The sequence below is a fragment of the Bos grunniens genome, chromosome 6 (assembly GCF_055505025.1).
Source record: "Bos grunniens cultivar Pamir isolate PY7600 chromosome 6, Bosgru_T2T1.0, whole genome shotgun sequence".
NCBI lineage: Eukaryota > Metazoa > Chordata > Mammalia > Artiodactyla > Bovidae > Bos > Bos grunniens.
Window position 1 is genome coordinate 23,078,333 of NC_141170.1, and position 25,185 is coordinate 23,103,517.

The window sequence follows — 25,185 nt, forward strand, 5'->3', positions numbered from 1 at the left end:
CATCTGTGTATCTGAGGTTATTGATATTTCTCCCTGCAGTCTTGTTTCCAGCTTGTGCTTCATTCAGCCGGCATTCCACATGATATATTCTGCATATAAATTAAATAAGCAGGGTGACAATGTACAGCCTTGATGTACTCCTTTCCTGATTTGGAACCAATTGGTTGTTCCATGTCCAGTGCTAATTGTTGCTTCCTGACTTGCATACAGATTTCTCAGGAGGCAGGTCAGGTGGTCTGGTATTCCTGTCTCTTTAAGAATTTTCCAGTTTGTTGTGATCTACACAGTTAAAGGCTTTGGTTTAATCAATAAAGCAGAAGTAGATGTTTTTCTGGAACTCTCTTGCTTTTTTGATGAGAGCAAGATCTACCCCATGGATGTTGGCAATTTGATCTCTGGTTCCTCTGCCTTTTCTAAATCCAGCTTGAACATCTGAAAGTTCACATTTCACATACTGTCAGAGCCTGGCTTGGAGAATTTTGAGTATTACTTTGCTAGCATGTGAGATGAGTGCAATTGTATGGTAGTTTGCACATTCTTTGGCATTGCCTTTCTTTGAGATTGGAATGAAAACTGAAAAAACTTTTCCAGTCCTTTTGCCACTGCTGAGTTCTCCAAATTTACTGGCATATTGAGTGCAGCACTTTCACAGCATCATCTTTTAGGATTTGAAATAGTTCAACTGGAATTCCATCACCTCCGCTAGCTTTTTTCATAGTGATGTTTCCTAAAACCCACTTGACTTTGCATTCCAGGATGTCTGGCTCTGGTGAGTAATCACACCACCTATGGACGGAACTATGAACTCTGGATGGAGGTTCATGACATTGTTCAGGAGGCAGTGATCAAGACCATCCCCAAGAAAAAGAAATCCTAAAAGGCAAAATGATTGTCTGAGGAGGCCATACAAATAGCTGAGAAAAGAAGAGAAGCTAAAGACAAAGGGGAAAGGGAAAGATATACCCATTTGAGTGCAGAATTCCAATGAATTGCATGGTGAGGTATGAAAGCCTTCCTCAGTGATCAATGCAAAGAAATAGAGGAAAACAGTAGAATGGGAAAGACTAGAGATCTCCTCAAGAAAATTAAAGATACCAAAGGAACATTTCATGCAAAAATGGAGACAATAAAGGAAAGAAATGATATGGACCTAACAGAAGCAGAAGATACTAAGAAAAGATGGCAAGAATACACAGAAGAACTATTCAAAAAAAGATCTTCATGACCCAGAAGATCCCCTAGATAAGGGATAGGCTACCCACTCCAGTATTCTTGGGCTTTCCTGGTGGCTCAGATGGTAAAGAATCCACCTATAATATGGCAGATCTGGTTTTGACACCTGAGTTGGGAAGATCTCCTAGACAAAGGCTTGGCAACCCGCTCCAGTATTCTTACCTGGAGAATCCCCATGAACAGTGGAGCCTGGTGGGCTACAGTCCATGGGGTTGTGGACAGTTGGACATGACTGGACAACTAACCGCAGCACAGTATATATTAAATATTAAACTTTCACATTTGTCAGCAAATGTCTTTAATTTTAAGAGAGTTTTGAAAAAATATGTTTTGGGAAGTCTGCATGAATTATGCTATATTGTTTTCAAATCTCATGATGTTAACAATAGAAAATATAGAATAATTTTTCCTGATGCATGACTTGGTCTCTGGAATTTTTATTGACATACATCAAGACATACCCCTTATATTAAGAAGTACCATGTTTCTTCAAATATTGATTTCTTTGACAGGGAATAGCAAAGTCATAAAGGAAAATAAACACCCACAAAATTGATTAATTGGGCACAGGTTTAATATTTCAGTACTTCATGACATGTTTACATGTGGTTCGGTTGCTCGTAATGACCACTTCCTGCTTGTCAAACATGTGTTGTATTTAGATCTAAGTATCATAATGGATTTGGAATATGTACGATTATCTTCTCTGTCTGTTGGTGATTTCAAGCCTGAAGCAGACCTCACTTCCTACCATCTGTTCTCTATTTAAAATTGACAGCAAGTTCACTTCCTCCCTGATGCCTACTTGCTTTCCAGCTTAGAATACTTCTGTCCTCCAGTTCAGCTCTTTCTCTATTATGCCTAGCACTGGGCTGACACATAGGAAAGGAGACCTCTAAGGATTGCTTTGAATATCCACATCACAAAAAAAGCCAGGAAGACTTTGGCCATGGAACAATGCCACTATTGTTTAATTATAAGTCAGCAAAAATTGAAATGTAGTTTCATAGTTTTGTGTTTGTGCATTATATGCAAGTGAGCCACTGTCTTTTATTTTATAGCTTCCTAATCATTGTGTGGTTAGATTGACCTACCTCAATATTCACATGAATATCTATATCAATATCAATTATATGTTTTAGAGAGACAGTAGCTGCATAGATCAAATTTAATATTTCATACTCAGTAGTTATCAGTAATTCAGCAAATATATTTTAAACAGACTGTAGGGTGAACACTGTTTTAAGCATTTACAAAATGGTAGTAAAAAAACGATCATGAAGCTCTTGTGTGTTAGTTGCTCAATTGTGTCCAACTCTTTGCAATCCTATGGACTGTAGCCCGCCAGGCTCTTCTGTCCATGGAATTCTCCAGGCAAGAATACTGGAGTGGGTTGCCATTTTCTTCTTCAGGGGATCTTCCTGACCTAGGTATCAAACCCAGGTCTTCTGCATAACAGGTAGATGCTTTACCATCCAAGACACCAGGGAAGCCCTCATGAAACGTAAAGTTTGGGAAGGAAGATAGAGTTTAAACAAATTTTTTTTTTGTTAAAAAATTAGAAGAGTTCTTATACTGCTGAACAAACTTTGCTATCATCTGAAATCTAATTATATCTTTCGTAGTTGAATATGAGTATTAGTTACTCAGTCATGTCCAACTCTCTGTAACCCCATGGGCTGTAGACCACCAGGCTCCTCTGTCCTTGAGATTCTGCAGGCAAGAATACTGGGGTGGGTTGCCATTTCCTTCTCCAAGTAGAATATTAGGCCTATTATATTATTTTTGGTTTAGAAAATCATTTTGGCTTAGAATAACAGAATTTGTTTTTCTGAACTAACTGAAAATTGGTTTTTATATCCACATCTGACTACCTATATATCTTCCTATTTATTTATCAATATGTGTATCAATATCTATCTTTCTGTGTATCCATCCATCCATCTATCCATCCATCCATAAATCATCTATTTATACTAACACTAGACCCAGTATTTCAGTTGTTCAGTTCAGTTCAGTCGCTCAGTTGTGTCCGACTCTTTGCGACCCATGAATCGCAGCACGCCAGGCCTTGCTGTCCATCACCAACTCCCAGAGTTCACTCATACTCATGTCCATCGAGTCAGTGATGCCATCCAGCCATCTCATCCTCTGTCGTCCCCTTCTCCTCCTGCCCCCAATCCCTCCCAGCATCAGAGACTTTTCCAATGAGTCAACTCTTCACATGAGGTGGCCAAAGTACTGGAGTTTCAGCTTCAGCATCATTCCTTCCAAAGAAATCCCAGGGCTGATCTCCTTCAGAATGGACTGGTTGGATCTCCTTGCAGTCCAAGGGACTCTCAAGAGTCTTCTCCAATACCACAGTTCAAAAGCATCAATTCTTCGGCACTCAGCCTTCTTCACAGTCCAACTCTCACATCCATACATGACCACAGGAAAAACCATAGCCTGGACTAGATGGACCTTTGTTGGCAAAGTAATGTCTCTGCTTTTGAATATGCTATCTAGGTTGGTCATAACTTTCCTTCCAAGGAGTAAGCGTCCTTTAATTTCATGGCTGCAGTCACCATCTGCAGTGATTTTGGAGCCCCCAAAAATAAAGTCTGACACTGTTTCCACTGTTTCCCCATTTGAGTTGTAGATAGACCTAAACTCCAGTTTCTGGTTTTGCGATTTATGTTGAATAATTACATGTAACAATCAAATGGAGATTAAATAATCAAAGTCAATCACTTAATTATTTGACTCAAATGTGCATGTCTTCAGCATTTTTGAGTTCTATGGCTGAAGTATAAATGTCCTTTGTATATAGAGGTAAATTATTACACATGAATAGGTCATTAGTATTCTGAAACAGTATCACAATCATGTTTGTCTCCTTATTTGAGTGTATGTATATGCTTATCTTTGTATAAATGTTTAAGCTTTGAAAGTCTGTCCTTTCCTTCTGAGGGAGATTATATCTCTTGGGATGGTTTAATATTACCTCAGTTATTTTAAGAGTTATCTTGTTAGTTGATACGTTATTTAAGCAAGGAATGCCTCTATTGATCAAGGGACAAAATTCATGTTTAGTTTCTTTTCATAATGTGAAAACCAAGGGTTTCCTATTAAGTGCTATTGTATACTCATTGATAAGTGAAGTGACATCTGGGTCACAGTGGCATCTATCTTTGTGATATGAATCCTGGTAGCTGTATCTGAAAGGTCTGTTCAGACTTGCATCTGCACATAAAAGTGAGGATAGTCTTCATACTGTTATCAGCCTAATTTTCATATCAACGATTTAAGGTGCCATTTGAAGTTTTGTTCTCCCTGGTATAAATTTAGCAGTAAATGTAATCATTTGGCTGCTGCTCTGGCAGTTTAGAATGTTTAAGTGTATTGTGAATAATTTTAATCCACATTACTTATGTGTTATAAAAAAGTATATATCATTTCATGTCTTAATATTAGTAATAAATGTTCAAAATGAAATCCTGACTTTGGGGATTTGGATACCATTTTTAAATGGAGAAGGCAATGGGAACCCACTCCAGTACTCTTGCCTGGAAAATCCCATGGATGGAGGAGCGTGGTAGGCTGCAGTCCATGGGGTTGCTTAGAGTTGGACACGACTGAGCATTGTCACTTTCATTTTCCTGCACTGGAGAAGGAAATGGCAAAACCCACTCCAGTGTTCTTGCCTGGAGAACCCCAGGGACGGGGGAGCCTGGTGGGCTGCCGTCTCTGGGGTCACACAGAGTCGGACACGACTGAAGCAACTTAGCAGCCGCAGCAGCAGCATTAAATATAAAAATGACTTTAGCAATTGTTCAAAATTGTTTTTCCCAAATGTAATAAAAATATCTAAAGCATAATTTTTTTTGTCCATAAATTGAAGATATACTTATGTCCTGTGTTCAAATTGAATGTCTGGAATGAGTTCATTAAATATTTGCAGCACTGAAGGGAAACAGCATAAGAGTGACTAATTTTCCAGCTAAAGCTTTAGGAAGATTTTTCCATAAAATTTTTTTCATTTATCATCTAGAAAGTAATTTATAATTTCCCTTCAGAATGAAGCTTTAAAACTGTAAATCTTTTAAGGTATTTTTAATTGGTATTATACATTAAGTATTGATTTTAAAACTTAAAGTGCAGTTTTTAATGTTTGTTTTTCTTTGAAAGAACCTGTTAAATCATTGGAGTTTGTCTCAGATTAGCTGGGAATTTAGCTCTCTGACAAATGACCCAAAGAGCTGTGAATACTTTAAAGCAGAGACAGCTAATGAAACCATTTCCTATTTCAGGGGATCATTCTGATAGGCTGAATTCATCAACACATTTTTAGTTATTAATCTTTTTAAATGGGACAACATACACTGTCCCAAAAGTGAGGATGTAATTCTTAGAATCTAAACTTAGCTAGGAAGAAATCATTGTATTACTAGGATTGTATACATTAACAAAATCTCCCAATAAATATTTTTCAGTGACAATGGTGTATAAGCATTTGGGGTTTTTCTTTTAATGTGCCAAAATCAGTTTGATAAGACAAATGAATTATCTTGATGCCTAATTTTCTAGGAAAAAAATACAAAAATTGCATGTAAAATTTTTGCTCTGTGATATTAACAACTAGAGGTTAAAATTTTAAGTCTATAAATACTCAGGTGAAAATTAATATTTTCATGCATCATTCTTCCACACTGACTGAATTAATTTATTTTATTCCCCACTTGATTGAAGAGTTGTGATATAACATACTTTTCATTTGGATTTGTTTAACATTTATATAAATACATAATTCAAATGTGGGTTGAGTTTTAAATTAGCTATTATTTGACATAGTGGTTGGAGTTTGGGGTTTTTATCCTGATGTTGTTTGTTGAGTGTATGTGGAAGAGAGAGAAAGTATGTGTGTGTGTGTGTGTGTGTGTGTATTGGTCTTAAAAACTTTGAAAAGGAAATCACTTAACATCTAGGCTCAGTCTATTGTAAAAAAGATGAGGAGGAATACAGGTGTTCAGTCATTTCAGTTCAGTTCATTTGCTCAGTCCTGTCCAACTCTTTGTGACCCCATGGACTGCAGCACGCCAGGCTTCCCTGTCCATCACCAACTCCTAGAGCATACTCAAACTCATGTCCACTGAGTCGATGATGCCATCCAACCATCTCATCCTCTGTCATCCCCTTCTCTTCCCACTTTCAATCTTTCCCAGCATTAGGGTCTTTTCAAATGAGTCAGTTCTTCGCATCAGGTAGCCAAAGTATTGGAGTTTCAGCTTCAGCATCAGTCCTTCTAATGAATATTCAGGACCGATCTCCTTTAGGATGGACTGGTTTGCTCTCCTTGCAGTCCAAGGGACTCTCAAGAGTCTTCTCCAATACCACAGTTCAAAAGCATCAATTCTTTGATACTCAGCTTTCTTTATGGTCTAACTCTCACATCCATACATGACTACTGGAAAAACCATAGCCTTGACTAGATGGACCTTTGTTGGCAAAGAAATGTCTCTGCTTTTTAATAAGCTGTCTAGGTTGGTCATAACTTTTCTTCCAAGGAGCAAGCACCTTTTAATTTCATGGCTGCAATCACCATCTTCAGTGATTTTGGAGCCCAAGAAAATAAAGTCTGTCACTGTTTCCATTGTTTCCCCATCTATTTGCCATGAAGTGATGGGACCAGATGCCATGATCTTAGTTTTCTGAATGTTGAGCTTTAAGCCAACTTTTTCACTCTCCACTTTCACCTTCATCAAGAGGCTTTTTAGTTCCTCTTCACTTTCTGCCATAAAAGTGGTGTCATCTGCATATGTGAGGTTATTGATATTTCTCCCGGCAATCTTGATTCCAGCTTGTGTTTCTTCCAGTCCAGCATTTCTCATGATGTACTCTGCATATAAGTTAAATAAGCAGGGTGACAATATACAGCCTTGACGTACTCCTTTTCCTATTTGTAACCAGTCTGTTGTTCCATGTCCAGTTCTAACTGCTGCTTCCTGACCTGCATACACGTTTCTCAAGAGGCAGGTCAGGTGGTCTGGTATTCCCATCTCTTTCAGAATTTTCCACAGTTTATTGTGATCCACACAGTCAAAGGCTTTGGCATAGTCAATAAAGCAGAAATAGATGTTTTTCTGGAACTCTCTTGCTTTTTCCATGATCCAGCAGATGTTGGCAATTTGACCTCTGGTTCCTCTGCCTTTTCTAAAACCAGCTTGAACATCAGGAAGTTCACGATTCACATATTGCTGAAGCCTGGCTTGGAGAATTTTGAGCGTTACTTTACTAGCATGTGAGATGAGTGCAATTGTGCAGTAGTTTGAGCATTCTTTGGCATTGCCTTTCTTTGGGATTGGAATGAAAACTGACCTTTTCCAGTCCTGTGGCCACTGCTGAGTTTTCCAAACTTGCTGGCATATTGAGTGCAGCACTTTCACAGCATCATCTTTCAGGATTTGGAATAGCTCAACTGGAATTCCATCACCTCCACTAGCTTTGTTCGTAGTGATGCTTTCTAAGGCCCACTTGATTTCACATTCCAGGATGTCTGGCTCTAGGTCAGTGATCACACCATCGTGATTATCTGGGTCGTGAAAATCTTTTTTGTACAGTTGTTCTGTGTATTCTTGCCATCTGTTCTTAATATCTTCTGCTTCTGTTAGTCCATACGATTTCTGTTCTTTATCGAGCCCAGCTTTGCATGAAATGTTCCTTTGGTATCTCTGATTTTCTTGAAGAGATCTCTAGTCTTTCCCATTCTGTTGTTTTCGTCTGTTTCTTTGCGTTGATTGCTCAAGAAAGCTTTCGTATCTCTTCTTGCTATTCTTGGGATGTTTATATCTTTCCTTTTCTCCTTTGCTTTTTGCTTCTCTTCTTTTCACAGCTATTTGTAAGGCCTCCCCAGACAGCCATTTTGCTTTTTTGCATTTCTTTTCCATGGGGATGGTCTTGATCCCTGTCTCCTGTACAATGTCACGAACCTCATTCCATAGCTCATCAGGCACTCTATCTATCAGATCCAAGCCCTTAAATCTATTTCTCACTTCCACTGTATAATCATAAGGGATTTGATTTAGGTCATACCTGAATGGTCTAGTGGTTTTTCCAACTTTCTTCAATTTAAGTCTGAATTTGGCAATAAGGCCTACATTAGTCTTTGATAAATTTTCTTTAGTTTTGTCAAAATATGTCCCATACTCATCTTTTATATTTTTGTTTCAAAACTGGAATAAATCATTCAATTCCAAGATGATTTAGATGTTTTAAATAAATAATATTATTTAGATAAAGCACGTTTGTATATGGGGGTGTTAGTTGTTTTGTGTATTCATTACTTCTAAGCATTTTCAGCACGTAGAACTAGAAAATCAATAGTTTTGAGAAAATCATGAGTTTATGGAATTAAAGGCTCTTACTAAGTATTTTTGAATTCATACTTGTACCTCTTTTCTCTTACATTAAAAACCTTGGCCTTACCCATATTTAAATACTTATCTGCCCTGTGCTATAATATACATTAGCTACAAATTAATAATAAAGTAGCATTAGCAAAATTAAGACTGATGAATGAAATAAAACATTTTTTGTTGGTCTGTTTATTCTTAAATTATTTTCTGTAGTAGATACACAAAGAAAATACTGTGTTAAGTCACCTGAGATAGTTGTTTTGTAAGTGTGATTATGTATCCAGTTCATTGGTTTCCATTTATTTTCAGTTCTTGCATCTACTGCATTTTATTTGTATTTGTCCATTCCATTCTTTATTCCTCTGTTTCTCTTTTTCTGACCTCTTTTGGATTAATATAGTATTTTATGTAAAATATTAAGGTATACCTCTGTGCTATTTTTCAGTGGTTGCTCTAGAGATAACTTTTCTTAATCTATAATCTAATAATTGTATACAAATTTAAGGTCATATATAAACATTATGATGGCCTAACTTTCATTTATTAACTTCTATTTCTATGTGTTCTTATTAGCATATATTGTACGTTTACAGATCTTATGAATTCAATATGTTCTTATTATTTTTGCTGTAAGTAATCAATAGTGTCATAAAATTTTTATTTTTTATATATTTATATTTTACACTTATGCACATATGTACTCCTGTTTTTCTTTGTTTCTTCCTGCACATCCAGGCCTCCATCTAGTGTCTTTTCTTTCAGTTTCAAGAAATTTCACTTAACACTTGTGGTTTTTGCAGTCTATTGTAGATAAATTATGTCAGGTTTTGCTTGTCTTAAAATGTCTTTATTTTGCTTACCTTCCTGAGGTTGACTTTTTTCCTCCCCATTTAGCATTTGAGAGAATTCTGCTGTCTTATATTTTCCATTGTTTCTGATAAAATGTTAGTTGTTGGGCTTACAAATGTTTTCTCTACATAGACTATATTTGGCTGGAATGATGAGGGGCAGAGAGGTATACTCTTAGATATTCTTTGATTTTTGTAAGTTTCATTATATATTCTCTGGTAAAGTTTCCCATGTATTTATCCAGCTTGAAGATCACTAAGTTTCTTTGATATGTAGGTTCATGCCTTTCATCAAGTCTAGGAAATTCTTAGCCATTATTTTTGCTTCAAATTGTTCTGCCCCATTTCTTCTTCTCTCTTCTGAGACACCAATTACTCATGTGACAGACCATTAGATACTGTCCCAATGGTCTCAGATTATCTTTAGTTATTTTTTTCTCTTTTTTTTCAGTTTGAACAATTTATATTCTCTTACCTTCAAGTTCAATGCATTTTCTTGTTATTTTAGCCTACTTTTACATGAATCAAAAACATTCTTTATATCTGCTACTACATTGTTATTTCTAGTTTTTCCATTTTGCTCTCATTGAGAGTTTGCATATTTATGCTGAATTTCACCATATTTTTATGCATGCTATCCATCTTTCTCACTAGAAATTTTATTAATAATATTTTATCATACGTATTTTAAAGTCCTTGTCTCTTAAGCATAGATTTGCCTGTATTAACTGTATTTTCTGTTGCAGGAAATATGACCTGTATTTTCAGGTCATATTCTCCTACTTCCTTGTGAATACCATAATTTGTGATTTTATGCTGGACACTGTCATTAAAAAATAAAAAATAACCTAGATAATATTTACCTCTGGAAATGTGTATACAGTTCCTCTGTCATGTTGCTGATTTAAGGTTGAGCTGGTCTCAGTTTGTTGCTATCTTAGATTTAGTGTACTACTGGCTTCCAGACATTTGAGGGCAGGTTCAAGGATTTTCCTTTAGTAGATCTCTCCTTCCACCCCACCCCAGCTCCATCTCATATCTATCTCTGTCTCTCTCCTTTACCACCTACCCTGAGCTTCCTAGTTTTGGGGAGTTCTCTTTGCTCTCCAGCGTCCAGGACCACACCTCTCCTATCCCCACCAATTATCACTTTCTGTACTGAAAGACCCATTTCCATATCGATTCCTTGCCCTACATCCTTTGATTGGCCATATTCCCTGCACTGTCAGAAGGCCCCATGGATCCTGGAGGGATCTTTCTCAGTTCTCCTCTTCCAGGTTTCAACAGGTTATTGCCATGTAGATCAAGAATGTCCTGAGTCCCTCAGGGCTGTTTTTCTCCTTCCTTTTCCCATTCCCCAAACCTTCAAGGGCTGCTTCCTTTTTCTTAGGGAAAGCCCTGTGTGTCTTTGAAAAGGTAATTATTTCACTCCCCTCCTGTTTTTCTCCCTAGCTTTCACTTGATTGCTTTGCTTTCAAGGAAAATGTTATGTACTCTGTAGGGATCTCTCTCAGGTTTCCTGCTATGTCCCCAGCTTTTGGTAGGGTTCTGCCTTGCATTTAGTGAAGGCTATGTTAGCTTCGTGTCTTACTATTATGAGGTATGAATTAGTTGTTTCATTAACTGCCAGCTATATGCCTGAATCTCAGAAAAATAAAGATACATAGGTATTTGCAAAAGTAAATGTTACCAGTACATGTAGAGTCACTAAAAGTTTGCAGGTGCCATAACAGAATAAAGAGAAAAAAATTGAAAGGTGAATTCATCAGGCAAACTCAATACTTCCCTTCATGACATTAACTGAATCTCTATATAGTGTGTTGTCTCCACTACAAATGGAACATATGGTATAGGTTGGGCTTCTGTTAGAACAAAAGTATTTGGAACTTATATTTTGGCTCAGTATATTTCAGTTTTTTTTAAAGCAGGATAACACAGATTTTAAAGAGGATAACACAGATTCTTACATATATAGTATATATCATAATATATAAATACTATATTTACATGTATAATTATGTATACATTTTATACATATACATTTATGTATATACTGGAGAAGGAAATGGCATCCCCCACCAGTATTCTTGCCTGGAGAATGAATCCCTTGGACAGAGGAGCCTGACAGGCTACTCATGGGGTCGCAAAGAGTCAGACACAACTGAGCAACTAACACTTAACTATGTGTATATATATTTTTCTCATTATGTGTGTCTATAGCATATATATGTTTTTATATACATATATAGTGTGTATATATACCTGATAGTTGAATGTAGTCTTATTATACTATTAGTATTAGAATTTAGAAAGATGGTAACAATAACCCTGTGTACGAGACAGCAAAAGAGACACTGATGTATAGAACAGTCTTATTGACTCTATGGGAGAGGGAAAGGGTGGGAAGATTTGGGAGAATGGCATTGAAACATGTAAAATATCATGTATGAAACGAGATGCCAGTCCAGGTTCGATGCACGATACTGGATGCTTGGGGCTGGTGCACTGGGACGACCCAGAGGGATGGTATGGGGAGGGAGGAGGGAAGAGGGTTCAGGATGGGGAACACATGTATACCTGTGGTGGATTCATTTTGATATTTGGCAAAACTAATACAATTATGTAAAGTTTAAAAATAAAATAAAATAAAATAAAAAAGATATGTAAGCTTCACTAACTTGCCCTTTTACTAAAAAAATGAAATAAAGCTCTCAGGAAGTTCTGACATTTAGACAGAGAGAGAATACTAGGTGCCCTTTCCTTACTCTGTACCTCCTGTTGCTACAGGAAATTTTCACTCAAAGAGCTTATTGTGTTCTCAAGCCCACATTCTTTCCTGACATTTGTGATTTCCTAGACCTCTTCAGTTGTCTTGGGTCTGTTTCCTTGTGTATCTCTGCTTTGTACACAATTTTAAATTTGAGTCACTGTTCACTGTTGCACAAAGCATGAAGGTTTAGTAAAGTCTTTTTTGAAGTGCAGATATAAATAAATCAGCTATCTGTGTTTGAAAAGTCTAAACTAAAGTGCAGTTGTATGCTTCAGCTTGTCAATGGATATTTATGAGGTGAGCATAATACTATAACGGTTATAACAGTGAAATATATCCTGTGCAGATAGCTAGTAAAGGAGCTTGCAGGTGTTAATGCCAGCAGAATTTTAATGCTCAAGAGATGGGAAATGTGGCACTTGCTCTGCTTAATGCTACTCTGGTCACAGTAACAATCGATTGGCAAAATCAATTTTCAAATATTGCAGCAGAGTTGGGGTCTATGTACTTGCTGCTAAGTCACTTCAGTCGTGTCCGACTCTGTGCGACCCCATAGATGGCAGCCCACCAGGCTCCCCCGTCCCTGGGATTCTCCAGGCAAGAACACTGGAGTGGGTTGCCATTTCCTTCTTCAATGCATGAAAGTGAAAAGTGAAAGTGAAGTGGCTCAGTCGTGTCTGACCCTCAGCGACCCCATGGACTGCAGCCTTCCAGGCTCCTCCATCCAGGGGATTTTCCAGGCAAGAGTACTGGAGTAACCAACAGTAAATATATTGGTTCCTACTGTTGTCTAATTTTAATCTCCTGGTTTCATTAGCTGAAGAACAGTAACGGCACTGGACATTTTTATTTTGAGTCTCAACTTTCTACTCCTACTTATTATGTGACCTAAGAGAAGGTATTGCCAACGATGAAATGTCAATGAACTTCTTACTCTAATAGATACTTGGTGTTTCCTGAAAATCACCTAAATGGAGTTAAGTGATATGCTGGTTTGTAATATATCCGTGGTACATTCTGTTCCTTCTTATACTGAGGGAAATTGAGTAACAGAGTAAAGCCTCTGCACAGACCTGAGCTCTAAGAGATGAATTGGCATATAAGTACGTTTAAAGTTTATAAAGCATCATATTGCGCTTATTTTTTCTAGCAATCAAAGAAAAGGAAGTTAAGTGTTTAGTCTTTAGACCTAGGAGATTTATTTTTGTAGAAGAATTTTTGGAATTTTATGGAATAGTATAGTTTCAACATGTTTGCATGTTTAAGCTTCAAATTCATATTAGTTAAGATTAAATTGACATCAGCTATCTCCATGGTACTTCAATAAGTCATACCAGAATAAGAAAAGGCAACAAAGAAGGGAATTAGACAAGATTTGATCTTTTGTGTAAGATAGAGGTTGGGGTGTAATACATTTGTTGGAGGGTTTTAAAGGTTTAGAGGAGTGTGGAGTCTGCATAATTAAGAAAGTTGAGAATTAAGAGAGAAATATATTAGTTTACAATTACTTATACCTAGTCCACTTGTAAAGAAATATTGAGGAAAATGTGTAAAAAAACTTAAGGATAAAAATAGAGAAATAATCATGGGCCAAAGTGTTAGCTATACCAGAAAATGTACACTAAGAATAGCAGTGCCTTAGAACATGATGTAAGTCTGAGCTTTTGGAAGTCAAGGCGCAAAGAGAAAGGCTGAGTTATACAGTTGGCATTACATAATACAAGGGAAACGCATGAGCTTACCAGAAATGACAGGCTTTTTCCTACCTAGCTCTGAACTCCAAAAATTGACCCCTTAATATCATCATCCTCAATAGCAATTTTCCAAAATGCGAAATTCTCTATATATGATCAAAGTTTATATGGGGTCTTGATATGACCAAATGTTGAAGGGATAATGCTTTAATGTTTTCATAAATATATTTAGGAAGGCATTGTATTTCTAATGAGAAGTAAAGACGCCAAGTCCATATATATTGATAGTTTACTGGTGATCTGGTTTTACATAGGTACGAATAGCTTGAATAATAGTTATCAAACTATAATTTTAGTTTAAGCAAAAACAAAATCTCATATGAATTGCAATTTTAAAGCATAGATAAGAGTACAGCTTCTTGATTTGAATTAGGAGAGCTTGTATGTGTCTGTTTCCTCCATTCTTGTGCACTATTCCAGCTGTAGTGACTCTTTTAGAACCCATGGGACATCATAGACTACAGTATGAGAAACCAGACTGACCTAGAGAAATCAGTGGCTAGCATTTCACTTAGAACCTCACTTTGAAAGATAGTTTTGCCCACAGATCTGGGGAGGAATGATTCCAAAATTATTATTGATGAGTCCCTGAAGTATACATATTCTGTGTTATTGACTGAGTGGATACACACACACACACACACACACACACACACACACACACACCCTGCTTCTTTGTGCCTCAGTGATAAAGAATCTGCCTGCCAGTGCAGGAACCACAGGAGACATAGATTTGATGCCTGGGTCAGGAAGATCCCCTGGAGGAGGAGATGGCAACCCACTCCAGTGTTCTTGCCTGGATAATCCCATAGACAGAGGAGCCTGGCAAGCTACAGTCCCCGGGGTCACAAAAGAGTTGGACACAACTGCGTGACAGAGCACACATGCCTACATATACCCTGGATACTATGCATGTTATTGGAAAGTTTGATGTTGTATGAAAGTTTTATCTTATATTTTCATTTAAAGGTGATCAACTCCCGTATGCATAGGGTTTGACGTAGGCTATGTGTGCACATGTACACACTCATGAGTGTGAACATGCACATACATACAGACATTTCAAGAAGTTAGATTGCTGATTGTGACCTGGACAAATGCTTGAACAGGCCTTTTATGGAAACTCTTAGTATTATATACCATAAAAATGAAAATACTGACTGTGGACTATAAAATTTATTAATCATCATCTTCTGCCATACTCAGTCCCTCTTGAGTAGAACTGCACTCACATGAGTTCATCAGGGTATTGACTGTAAAAGACAACCTTCAGGCAAGTAAATGAGGTGACCTATGGGAACATGAATGCTAAAGAACTTTGGCATAGATAGTAGATGATGGTGATTCCTGAGAGCAGTCAGTGGGTTCCTGGGCTGATTTTTAGAAACATAAATATAGATCGTTAGAAAGGATCTTTGAAAACTGTTTTTTTTAACTATCAAATGTATAAATATACAGAAAAGATATAAAATAGAATGTAAGAAATCGTACAGTTCCACTCCTCATAGTATGTTTGGTATAGTCTGTTAGTCTTGTCTTTTGCTCTTTAGACATACACTGTTAGTTGCTCAGTTGTGTCTGACTCTTTGTGGCCCTATGGACTATATGAGCCCTCCAGACTCTTCTGTCCATGGAATTCTCCAGGCAAGAATACTGGAGTTGGTTAGCTGTTCCCTTCTCCAGGGGATCTTCCTGACCTGGGTCTCCTGCACTGCAGGCAGATTCTTTACCATCTGAACCACTAGGGAAGCCCGCCAGACATACTCATTGCATAATAATAAATATAGTAAGTGTTAGTCACTCAGTCATGCCCGACTCTTTGCAACCCCATGGACTGCAGCCCACCGAGCTCCTCTGTCCATGAGATTTTCCAGACAAGGATACTGGAGTGGGTTGCCATTTCCTTCTCCAGGGGATCTTCCCAACCCAGGGATCAAACCCAGGTCTCCTGCACTGCAGGCAGATTTTTACCGACTAAGCTACAAGGGAAGCCCAATAATAAATATATATATATGCAAATTGGAATTTTTTCACTTATTATTTCCCTACATCTTTAAATATTTAAAATTTTTCTATTTTAATGGCTACATATATGATAGATGAATCATAATTTAATTTTCCTCTGATAGAAATATAAATTAACTGTTATATTTTTCATATTATAAAAATGCAATGGTAAACATTTTGAAATCTTTGCCTAGATACTTTACTGGGCTGAATTCCCAACATGAAATTACTGAGTCAAGGAATATAAGCTTTTAAAGACTTATTACACATGTGGCTTACTATATAATTTTTGCCAATTTATGCTTTCACTAGCAATGCGTGAGTTCTCTTGCCACAGAAGCTCACTAATTAGGTAATGTGCTCAATATAAAGTTGCATAAAACAGTTTTACGTTCAAAGTGAGGCAGTTTTATTCCTTTTAAGCCATAATTTTTATTAGGTAAATAAAATGTCATTCCCAGATCATAATACCATGGTTTCAATTATTAATATATAAATGCCTTTCTAATATACTACAACTTATTTTAAGTTGGTAAATATGCAAATAACAATATTGTTTATAGTTTATTTGCCTCATTGATTGTTTAGCATATTAAGAAGGTAAATTATAACCTGGCCAGTCATTATCTGAATTATCATAGTTTTGAAATTAATGTACTTTAAATGTATTTGGCTATAATCTAAAGTCAGTAGTTATTCTGTTTGTTCTACCTAACCTTAATTTTTTTAAATGTTTAAGTAGTTTTGCTCCTAATTTATGCAAAATGAATAAATTTAACAATTATTTCATTGCATCCAAAGAATTCTGTACTCCCAAGGCAAAAGAATAGAATATATTCATAGTTCATTTTTAAACAAATGTAGTCCTAAGGATACTATTTTAATTCAGTTTCATATTGACTATATGTTGTTACTGTTGAAACTTATGAACTAGTGATTTAAAAAGCATGGTACAACATTCAGATTGGTTGTAGTAATTGACTAATTGAATAAATAATATGGTGTTACCTAAATCATCACAACAACAGTATACTTTGATTTCACCCATTATTTAGATGCATGATTAGAGCATGATTTTAAGTCAGGAAAATTATTTTTTAAATATTCAATAAAAATTTGGAAATATAGAGAAAATTAATGTATTTTTTTTTTTCTGCCTACAATGCAAGAGACCCAGGTTCAATCCCTGGGTCAGGACGATGCCCTGGAGAAGGACAGGGCATGGCAACCCACTCCAATATTCTTGTCTGGAGAGGAGCCTGGTGGGGTCCATAGAGTCTCAAAGTCAGGCACAGCTGAAGCAACTTAGCATGCATGCATAATACAATATTACATGTTATTATATATTATTCTCTAAATACTGTATCACCTGAATTCAAGCTTCTTTTATTATGTTGTAAAATATAGCATAAATATAATATAGCATGCTCATTTGTGTCCAACTCTGCAGCCCCGTGGATTGTAGCTCCTCTGTCCATGAAATTTTCCAGGCAAGAATACTGGAGTGGATTGCCATTTCCTACTCCAGAGGATCTTCCTGACCCAGGGATTAAACTCGCATCTCTTGGTCTCTTGCATTGGCAGGCAGATTCTTTATCACTGAGCTGCCTCAGGAAGCCACATCTGTTTTAACTCTTGCTAGCAGAAACCTTGTGTTCATTTGTTTTAGCATATTACAATTTTAGTGGTTTATTTTAGAGAGTCTATAGTCCTTTCCCTGGTACTAGTATTAACCTCTATTTAGAGAATAAAGTATTAAAAGTATGTATCTATGTATATTTCTGTATATTTAGATTAGTTCAACTAACTTTTAAAAAATTTTTCAGAGCTTGATGGTTTATAATTACAGTGAAATAGGGGGGCTTCCCTGGTGGCTTAGCAGTAAAGAATCTGCCCACAATGCAGAAGATGCATGTTCAATCCTTGGGTCAGGAAGATCCCTGGAGGTGGAAGTGGCAACCCACTCCAGTATTCTTGCCTGGAAAATTCCACAAACAGAGGAGCCTGCCAGGCTACAGTCTATAGAGTCGCAAACAGTCGCGCACGACTGAGAGACTGAACACGCACATGCACGCTAAGTGAAATAGTCTCAGGAAAAGAATCGCTGTTTACTACTAGTATTTTCCATTCCGAACCATTCAGTGATGAGTCATTTGCTCAAGCTATTTTATACTGCTTTCCTGTTACCTTGGTAACAAACCTTTATTGTATAGGCATTGTAAGCATGAGGATATAGCAGACCTATAAGCCCTGTCATATCCCATTTCCTGTGAACAAAAATTGCTCTGCAGTGTTCTGGCCTAGAGTGCTTGCTTTGCCATGATATCAATGGCAGCCCAAATATTCTTGACCTTAAATGTAATTAGCATGATATTGACAGGTTTTGTAATCTTAGTATTGAGTAGTATTTGAAGGCCCACAGACTCTTAATTACAGCCACTTGCAACCAGGGTATGTTGCCTTGATTTTAGAACATTCTGGTAAGTGAATGGTAGTAGCTAGCATGAAATAATCCCCTAGGAGTAAGATAACTGATGGAATACTAAATAAAAATTTCCTTTGGCCAATAGTTTCTTTTTTTCTTGATTATTCTTTATCTGTCTTTTCTTTTTAGAACTACTGTATTCTATGTTTTTCCATATTATCTTCTCTCCTTTACACTGTTGTATTTTTCTCCTTTGTAGTCCATTTTTTTTCTCTCTCAAATTCGTACTTTTTCTGTCTTCCCATTTTCAAGGTCTTCTCATCCCCAAGTAGAGGTATTCTTTTTTTAATACACCATCCATTTGTCCAGTTGTTTCTAAGCAAGTATTTATTACATGTCTGTTCTGTGTTAGACATTGTGCAATAACATCATAGACAGGAGATGGATAGTGACTGTTTTTTAAATGAGAGTTTACTATATGCCAGGTACTATTCTAAGTGCTTTATAGATATATATTAACAGACTTAATAATATAAACATTCAATTTTTAATCCCCATTTTATTGATGAAGAAATCATAAGTTGTTCATGATCCCACAGTTAATAAATAACAGAACTGGGATACATATTCAAGCTTTGGAGCACTAGGATTTGAGCACTATCTTTTCTTTTGGTCTTGGAGCAAGCAATTATGGTGCAATGTGGTTTGGCCATTATAGAGATGGAATTTCAGGGAAAGAGCCACATGACTGGGTGAGCTGAGGAAGGCTTAAACAGAGGAAGTAACTTCTGAACAAAACTCCTTTAAGTTACCAACTTCTCAATTCCTATAAATTAAAACGTGATCAGATCTTGATAGAAGTGAAAAACACTGAGTCCATGATTAGAAGTAGAGGAGGTATTTGGTTGTTTTTATCAATGTGTGTGCTAAAATCCAGGGTATATATGGTATTCAGCAGAGTTTTGAGGTACTTAAATCAATAGACTGATGATCAGTACTTAATCCCAAGGTTGGGAAGAGTTGGAGTAAGGACCTCAGGGTGAAAATCAATATGGCTTTCTTCATTTTAGTTTCTAGGTCTTTAATTAAACCACACCAAATGAAATAGAAAATAATTTAGTCTGGAATAGTTTAGATGATAACATGATTTTGAAAATTCAAGTGTACTGTGAATTTCTCTGTTTAAACCCTTCAATTGCTTAAAATAAATGAGTCAGCATCACTAAGGTTAATCTGATTTGTAGAATAGAAATGGTCAGAGAAAGAACTTTACACTTAAATCTAGGAATTGGAGAAGGCAATGGCACTCCACTCCAATACTCTTGCCTGGAAAATCCCATGGACGGAGGAGCCTGGAAGGCTGCAGTCCATGGGGTCGCTGAGGGTCAGACACGACTGAGCGACTTCACTTTCACTTTTCACTTTCATGCATTGGAGAAGGAAATGGCAACCCACTCCAGTGTTCTTGCCTGGAGAATCCCAGGGACGGGGGAGCCTGGTGGGCTGCCGTCTATGGGGTCTCGCAGAGTCGGACACAACTGAAGTGACTTAGCAGCAGTGATGAAATGCAAATAAAAGTAGAAATTCATGATAACTTCTTTTTCAAAATGATATAGAAGAGAGAAAACTTTTACATTTTGTGTCCAATAAATACACAAGAAAAGATGTCATTAACTTGTATCTTTGCTCTCTGAATGCCATTCCTCATATATTTCCTTTTGTTTGGTTTTGGAAAACTGCCAGAAAGTAATATTTTTAATATACATCATTGTTTTAATATGCACGGTTAAAATCTATTTCTCATTGTATGTATTTATACTATTTATACTGTCATGGCTCAGAAGGACTGATTTACTGCTTTGCCCAAATATTTATTAATTATGTCATTTTTCTTCCTACCCCCCTGGAAAAATTTTTTTCAAAAGGGATATATCATGAAAATAACATTTAAAAATGTTTTTCTTGGCACTTGATGACAAATGTAGCTAATCTGGAGAAAAGCATCTTTTCCCTTAATATTCATTCTGAAAATCTTGTTTGAAGGTTCTAGAAAAAACAAAAATATAGTCTAAGTACATGACCTGTGATCATTTCATTATCAAGGAATTTTGATCTCATTCTAAAGTAGTCTTCTCCATGATTTTCTCCCACTTCCTTTTGCACAGATATTATCTGTAGACATTAGGCACAAAGTAAGGAATAAAACTGACAATTGTAGTAATAACGTTACTTCCAAAATTATTTAGAAGGCAGGTAATTTGATGAATATTTGCCTCTTCAGTTCAGTTCAGTTCAGTCGCTCAGTCATGTCTGATTCTTTGCAACCCCGTGAATCGCAGCACGCCAGGCCTCCCTGTCTATCACCATCTCCTGGAGTTCACTCAAACGCACATCCATCGAGTTGGTGATGCCATCCAGCCATCTCATCCTCTGTTGTCCCCTTTTTCTCCTGCCCCCAAACCCCCCCAGCATCAGAGTCTTTTCCAATGAGTCAACTCTTCGCATGAGGTAGCCAAAGTACTGGAGTTTCAGCTTTAGCATCATTCTTTCCAAAGAACACCCAGGACTGATCTCCTTTAGAATGGACTGGTTGGATCTCCTTGCAGTCCAAGGGACTCTCAAGAGTTTTCTCCAACACCACAGTTCAAAAGCATCAATTCTTCGGTGCCCAGTCTTCTTCACAGTCCAACTCTCGCATCCATACATGACCACTGGAAAAACCATAGGCAAGAGTAAATGTAAACTACCTTGCTTTAATATTTCTTCATTGATTTCTGAAATTGCCAACTTGTTGTACAGTGATTTTTGAGAGGAAAACAGACCAAAATCTTGTTTCCTTTTTAATATACCATATACAAAGGATGTACACTTGAAATAAATGTATTTTTAACATTTAGAGGGAAATGAAAAGACAGTCTAAAATATGAAGTTAGAGAGCAGATATTAAGAGAAATAGGACAATCTCCATAAGATGATGATCTGAACCCTAAAGTAGAAAGCAGTGTGGTAGCTTTGGACTAAGGAATCTGGATATGATTTAGACAGTACAAGACATCAGCACTGTCACACCAAGGAGGGGAAGAAGGGGATCTTTTATTACTAACTGGAAATTTATTTTCAACTAATTCTTGGATTATTTATAGTTACGTATGAAACAATGTTTCTCTATAAGCTTTATTGAAGTGCCAAGGAACTAGAATGGCAGACTCTCTTTGGAAATGTGGAGTGCAAATAGAGTGACTACGTGTAGAGGCCATGTAACAGTGGTGTGCACTTGTGAGAAATGGTTGAGAGTAGTGGACAGGAATGCTAATAAGTCTCTTGTGAAAGCCCATTATAAAATGGAATCACAAAGAAATGGCATCTCTCCCTTTCTCCCTGACTTCTTATTCTCAATCTCTTCTATACAGTCCTCATGTATACATTTTCGAAGCACCAATTTTATATCAGCTTTAAAAACACCAGCTTGCATAAAGGGATACTTTTATTTCATTATAGAAAATATGAGTTTGTGGCTTTGATATTTTTATTGCTAGGATAGTAATATTGTTCTTTAAATAACAATACCAAAGTTCTATCTCTCATAGTTGTTTTTTTTTTTTCCCACTCTAATTCTATCATGCCGTTGTGTAGATGAACTTGCTATGGTAAAGATCTGAATAAACCGTCATGCTTTGACCCAGGGGAAAAAAATTATGACCGTGTTTCATCTTAATGTTGACCTTACCTTGGGTAATTGTTTGTTATATCATGGTACAAAAACTAGGTGTTCTCAGGTTTTTAAAATAATTATTTCAGTATTTCAATAAGTATTTGTTTCTTTCCTAGGGCCGGTGCATAAACTTCTCTCGAGTTCCATCTCAGTAAAAGGAAAACGAGAAGGCCAAGAGGTACGAAGATGGCACACGTTCAGAACGCCGATTTCCAACCAAATGAAAAAAGTGCATTTCAGAAGTTTTTGGAAGAGCAGCTTTATTCCTCTCAGTCAGGAAATGTTTTCTCTGCCTTCTGCTTTGCTTGCACCAAACATTTTCAAACACTTGTTCGCCATCTACATGGGAGTTGATGAAACTCAATGGTAACTCATGATTCAGGACATTGAAAATAAAGAGGAACATTAATGGACATGCTGTGGTTTATACAAGAAAGTCTGCTTGAATGTGTAGAAGAGGAAAAAGTGAAAACAAAAGTGTGAGGATGATGTCAAAATAGAGAGAAAAAAAAAAACAACAATTGGCCGTGGTGGATCCTGAATGGAGAAAGGAGTGTTTTACATGGAAACATGGCACTTGTGTGTTTACATGGCAAGATTGTTAGCCAAAGGCAGAGTGCGAAATCTCCCACCAGGCTCAGCAAATAATGGAGTCTATTGCCTTATAGCTATGTCAGATCACGGAAGCCTTCCAAGTCCCCCTACCACAATGTGCCTTCCGGGAAGCTTCTGACTGGAAAATCTTGTCATTCTAACACTGAAAAGTGCACACGCATGACAAAGTGTAGACAGGATGCCTCAAGGTATTGGTAGCAAGCAAGATTTTGCCCTTTAGTTTTTGAAGACACCTTCCTTTCATTATGCGCTTGGGAAAAGAAGAAAATTAATAGTGCGTTATTCCACAGGAAGACAGCCTCTCACCAGAGATCTTGAGTGGAGTTTAATGGACTCATGATTTGAGAACTTGTCCCTGTGATGGGTCGATTTACCCCTCTTGCTATGTTTAGGGCTTAGTAGTGCATAAAGCATTAATATCTGCAAACATACCTAGGAGTTTGTTTTGCTTTTAATTTAAAGGAAGCAGTAACCACAAAGCTTCCGCTCAGGGTTTTTTTCTTCCTCCAAGTCTCCAAGGGCTCTTCAGCGTCACAAGCCAGCAACTCTCTTTGCATGAAAATTTCAAAGTTTAATTAATATAATTAAAGGCAACAGCAAGCAGCAGCCTGTGAAGATTTTGCTCATCTTTTTTATGCCTTTTGACATTGAATGACCTATTACTGTATGCATATTTCTTGGATTTTTGAGGGGCACTCTACCTTGGTTGTGATTCAGTTGAGAAAAAACAAAAAGACCTCCTCTCATCAAATTATAAATGAAAATATCAGGAGGGCCGACCACCTCGAAACATCGAAAATGTCTGTATTATAATTTTTTTTATTTTAGAAAAACCACCATCGTGTCACGTCGACGATGCCAAATTATGTTAGCGTGAGCGGAAAGACTGTGGGGGAGGAAGGAGGCAGCAGCTGAAGAAAAAGCTCAAATGATCTAGTCACTTTCGATACTGTACTTCAGATGCGAAATGGATATTCGACTGGAAACCTGACAAAGCGCGCCTGCTTTGATGTGAACTGGTATAGACAATGACCAGTGGCCGGGTCAGTGGGATGTCTCTCTGCGAGCACAAAGGCTTATCAAATGACACTAAAAATAAGTTCAACAACCATCATGTTGGAAGGGAGAAGGCGAACATTTCATGTTTGGCGGGCATGTGAGTGCACAAGATGGAAACAGCGATTTGGAGCATCCCAGTATAATTACCCCCATTGTGCTCTTAATGGAAATTTCAAAGGACGGGAGTGATTCTGATGGTTGGTGTTCAGATTTGTGGCACTGTTCCAAGAAGCCTTACTCAGACACACAAATTTTTATATATAGATATACATATATATCCTCTAGCTTGAATCTTTTGCTCAAGTTTATTTATGTCACTGGCTGGCTGGATCCAAAGTCATGTGTCTCCATATTCATAAATAAAATTTTACCTGTGCTTTGGCTACCATTTTCTTTAAGCCCACATACACTCAAGCCTTGTTTGGTTGCATATTGAATTGTCTTGGCTAGTTGCAGGGACAGAATTGTATCCAGTTCCAAAATGTCTGTTATGTTCACAAATGATAGTGTTGGTAGTAATTATCCATGTGTGCAAGTGTAACTTGGAAACCACATACATCCCCACCGAGTTCTTGTAGACCATTGTTCTACATTTGCATCTGGGGCAGATGCAAATTTGGCATTTCATTTCTGATCAGTTGTTGTTTAGTCACTAAGTCATGTCCAACTCTTGGGACCCCATGGACTGTAGTCCATCAGGGTCCCCTGTCTACGGGATTTCCCAGGCCAGGATACTTGAGTGGGTTGTCATTTTCTTCTCCAGGGGATCTTCAGACCCAGGGATTGAACCCACTCTTCCTGCATTGGCAGGTGGATTCTTTACCACTGAACTATCAGGGAAGCCCTTCTGATCAGTGCACACCCCTAAATGGTATTGAAGAGCATCAAGGGTACATGCAGAAGCTAAGTCTGCTTCTTTGGTAGTTCTTTGAATTCGTCTAGTATCATATGGCATTTCTATGACACTTTTATTTTTTACCTGAGCAACGTAAGTACACCTTTGCCCTTACGTGGCAAAGTAGGTTTCTGTAGAGTGTAAGGAAAATGGATTTCCAGTTCTAATATCACTATGAAGAACTTTCAGTGAAGAGGAAGAGGCAGTGGTCTATATACAGACTAAAAACGTATTGTTCATAAAGTTCAAAGACAGATGGAATTTTATTGCACTTGAAGATACAAACTAGATTGAGGTTAATGATTTTCTCTGATTTTGCTAACTAGCAAATTGAGAATAATTTGCTTAAGGAGTGTTGTTTTCTCACAAAAGGACAAAATTGAAAACCTCTATGCCTTTCAATTAAGAATATAAAAGGTTAAAATAAAGCCATTTCTTTAAGTTTAATAGTGTTTTATATTGAGAAACAGTTC

General features: G+C 37.1%; 1 protein-coding gene across 1 annotated transcript in view; it reads left to right on the top strand.

The window, feature by feature from the left end:
• Nucleotides 1-24,193, top strand: part of ANTXR2 (ANTXR cell adhesion molecule 2) — a 176,382-nt gene extending 152,189 nt beyond the window's left edge. The window contains exon 17 of the mRNA XM_086407575.1: nt 22,260-24,193. Coding sequence (XP_086263701.1) covers nt 22,260-22,298 — 39 coding nt within the window. The 3' untranslated portion in view covers nt 22,299-24,193. The remainder of the gene's footprint in view (nt 1-22,259) is intronic.
• The last annotated feature ends 992 nt before the right edge of the window (nt 24,194-25,185 follow it).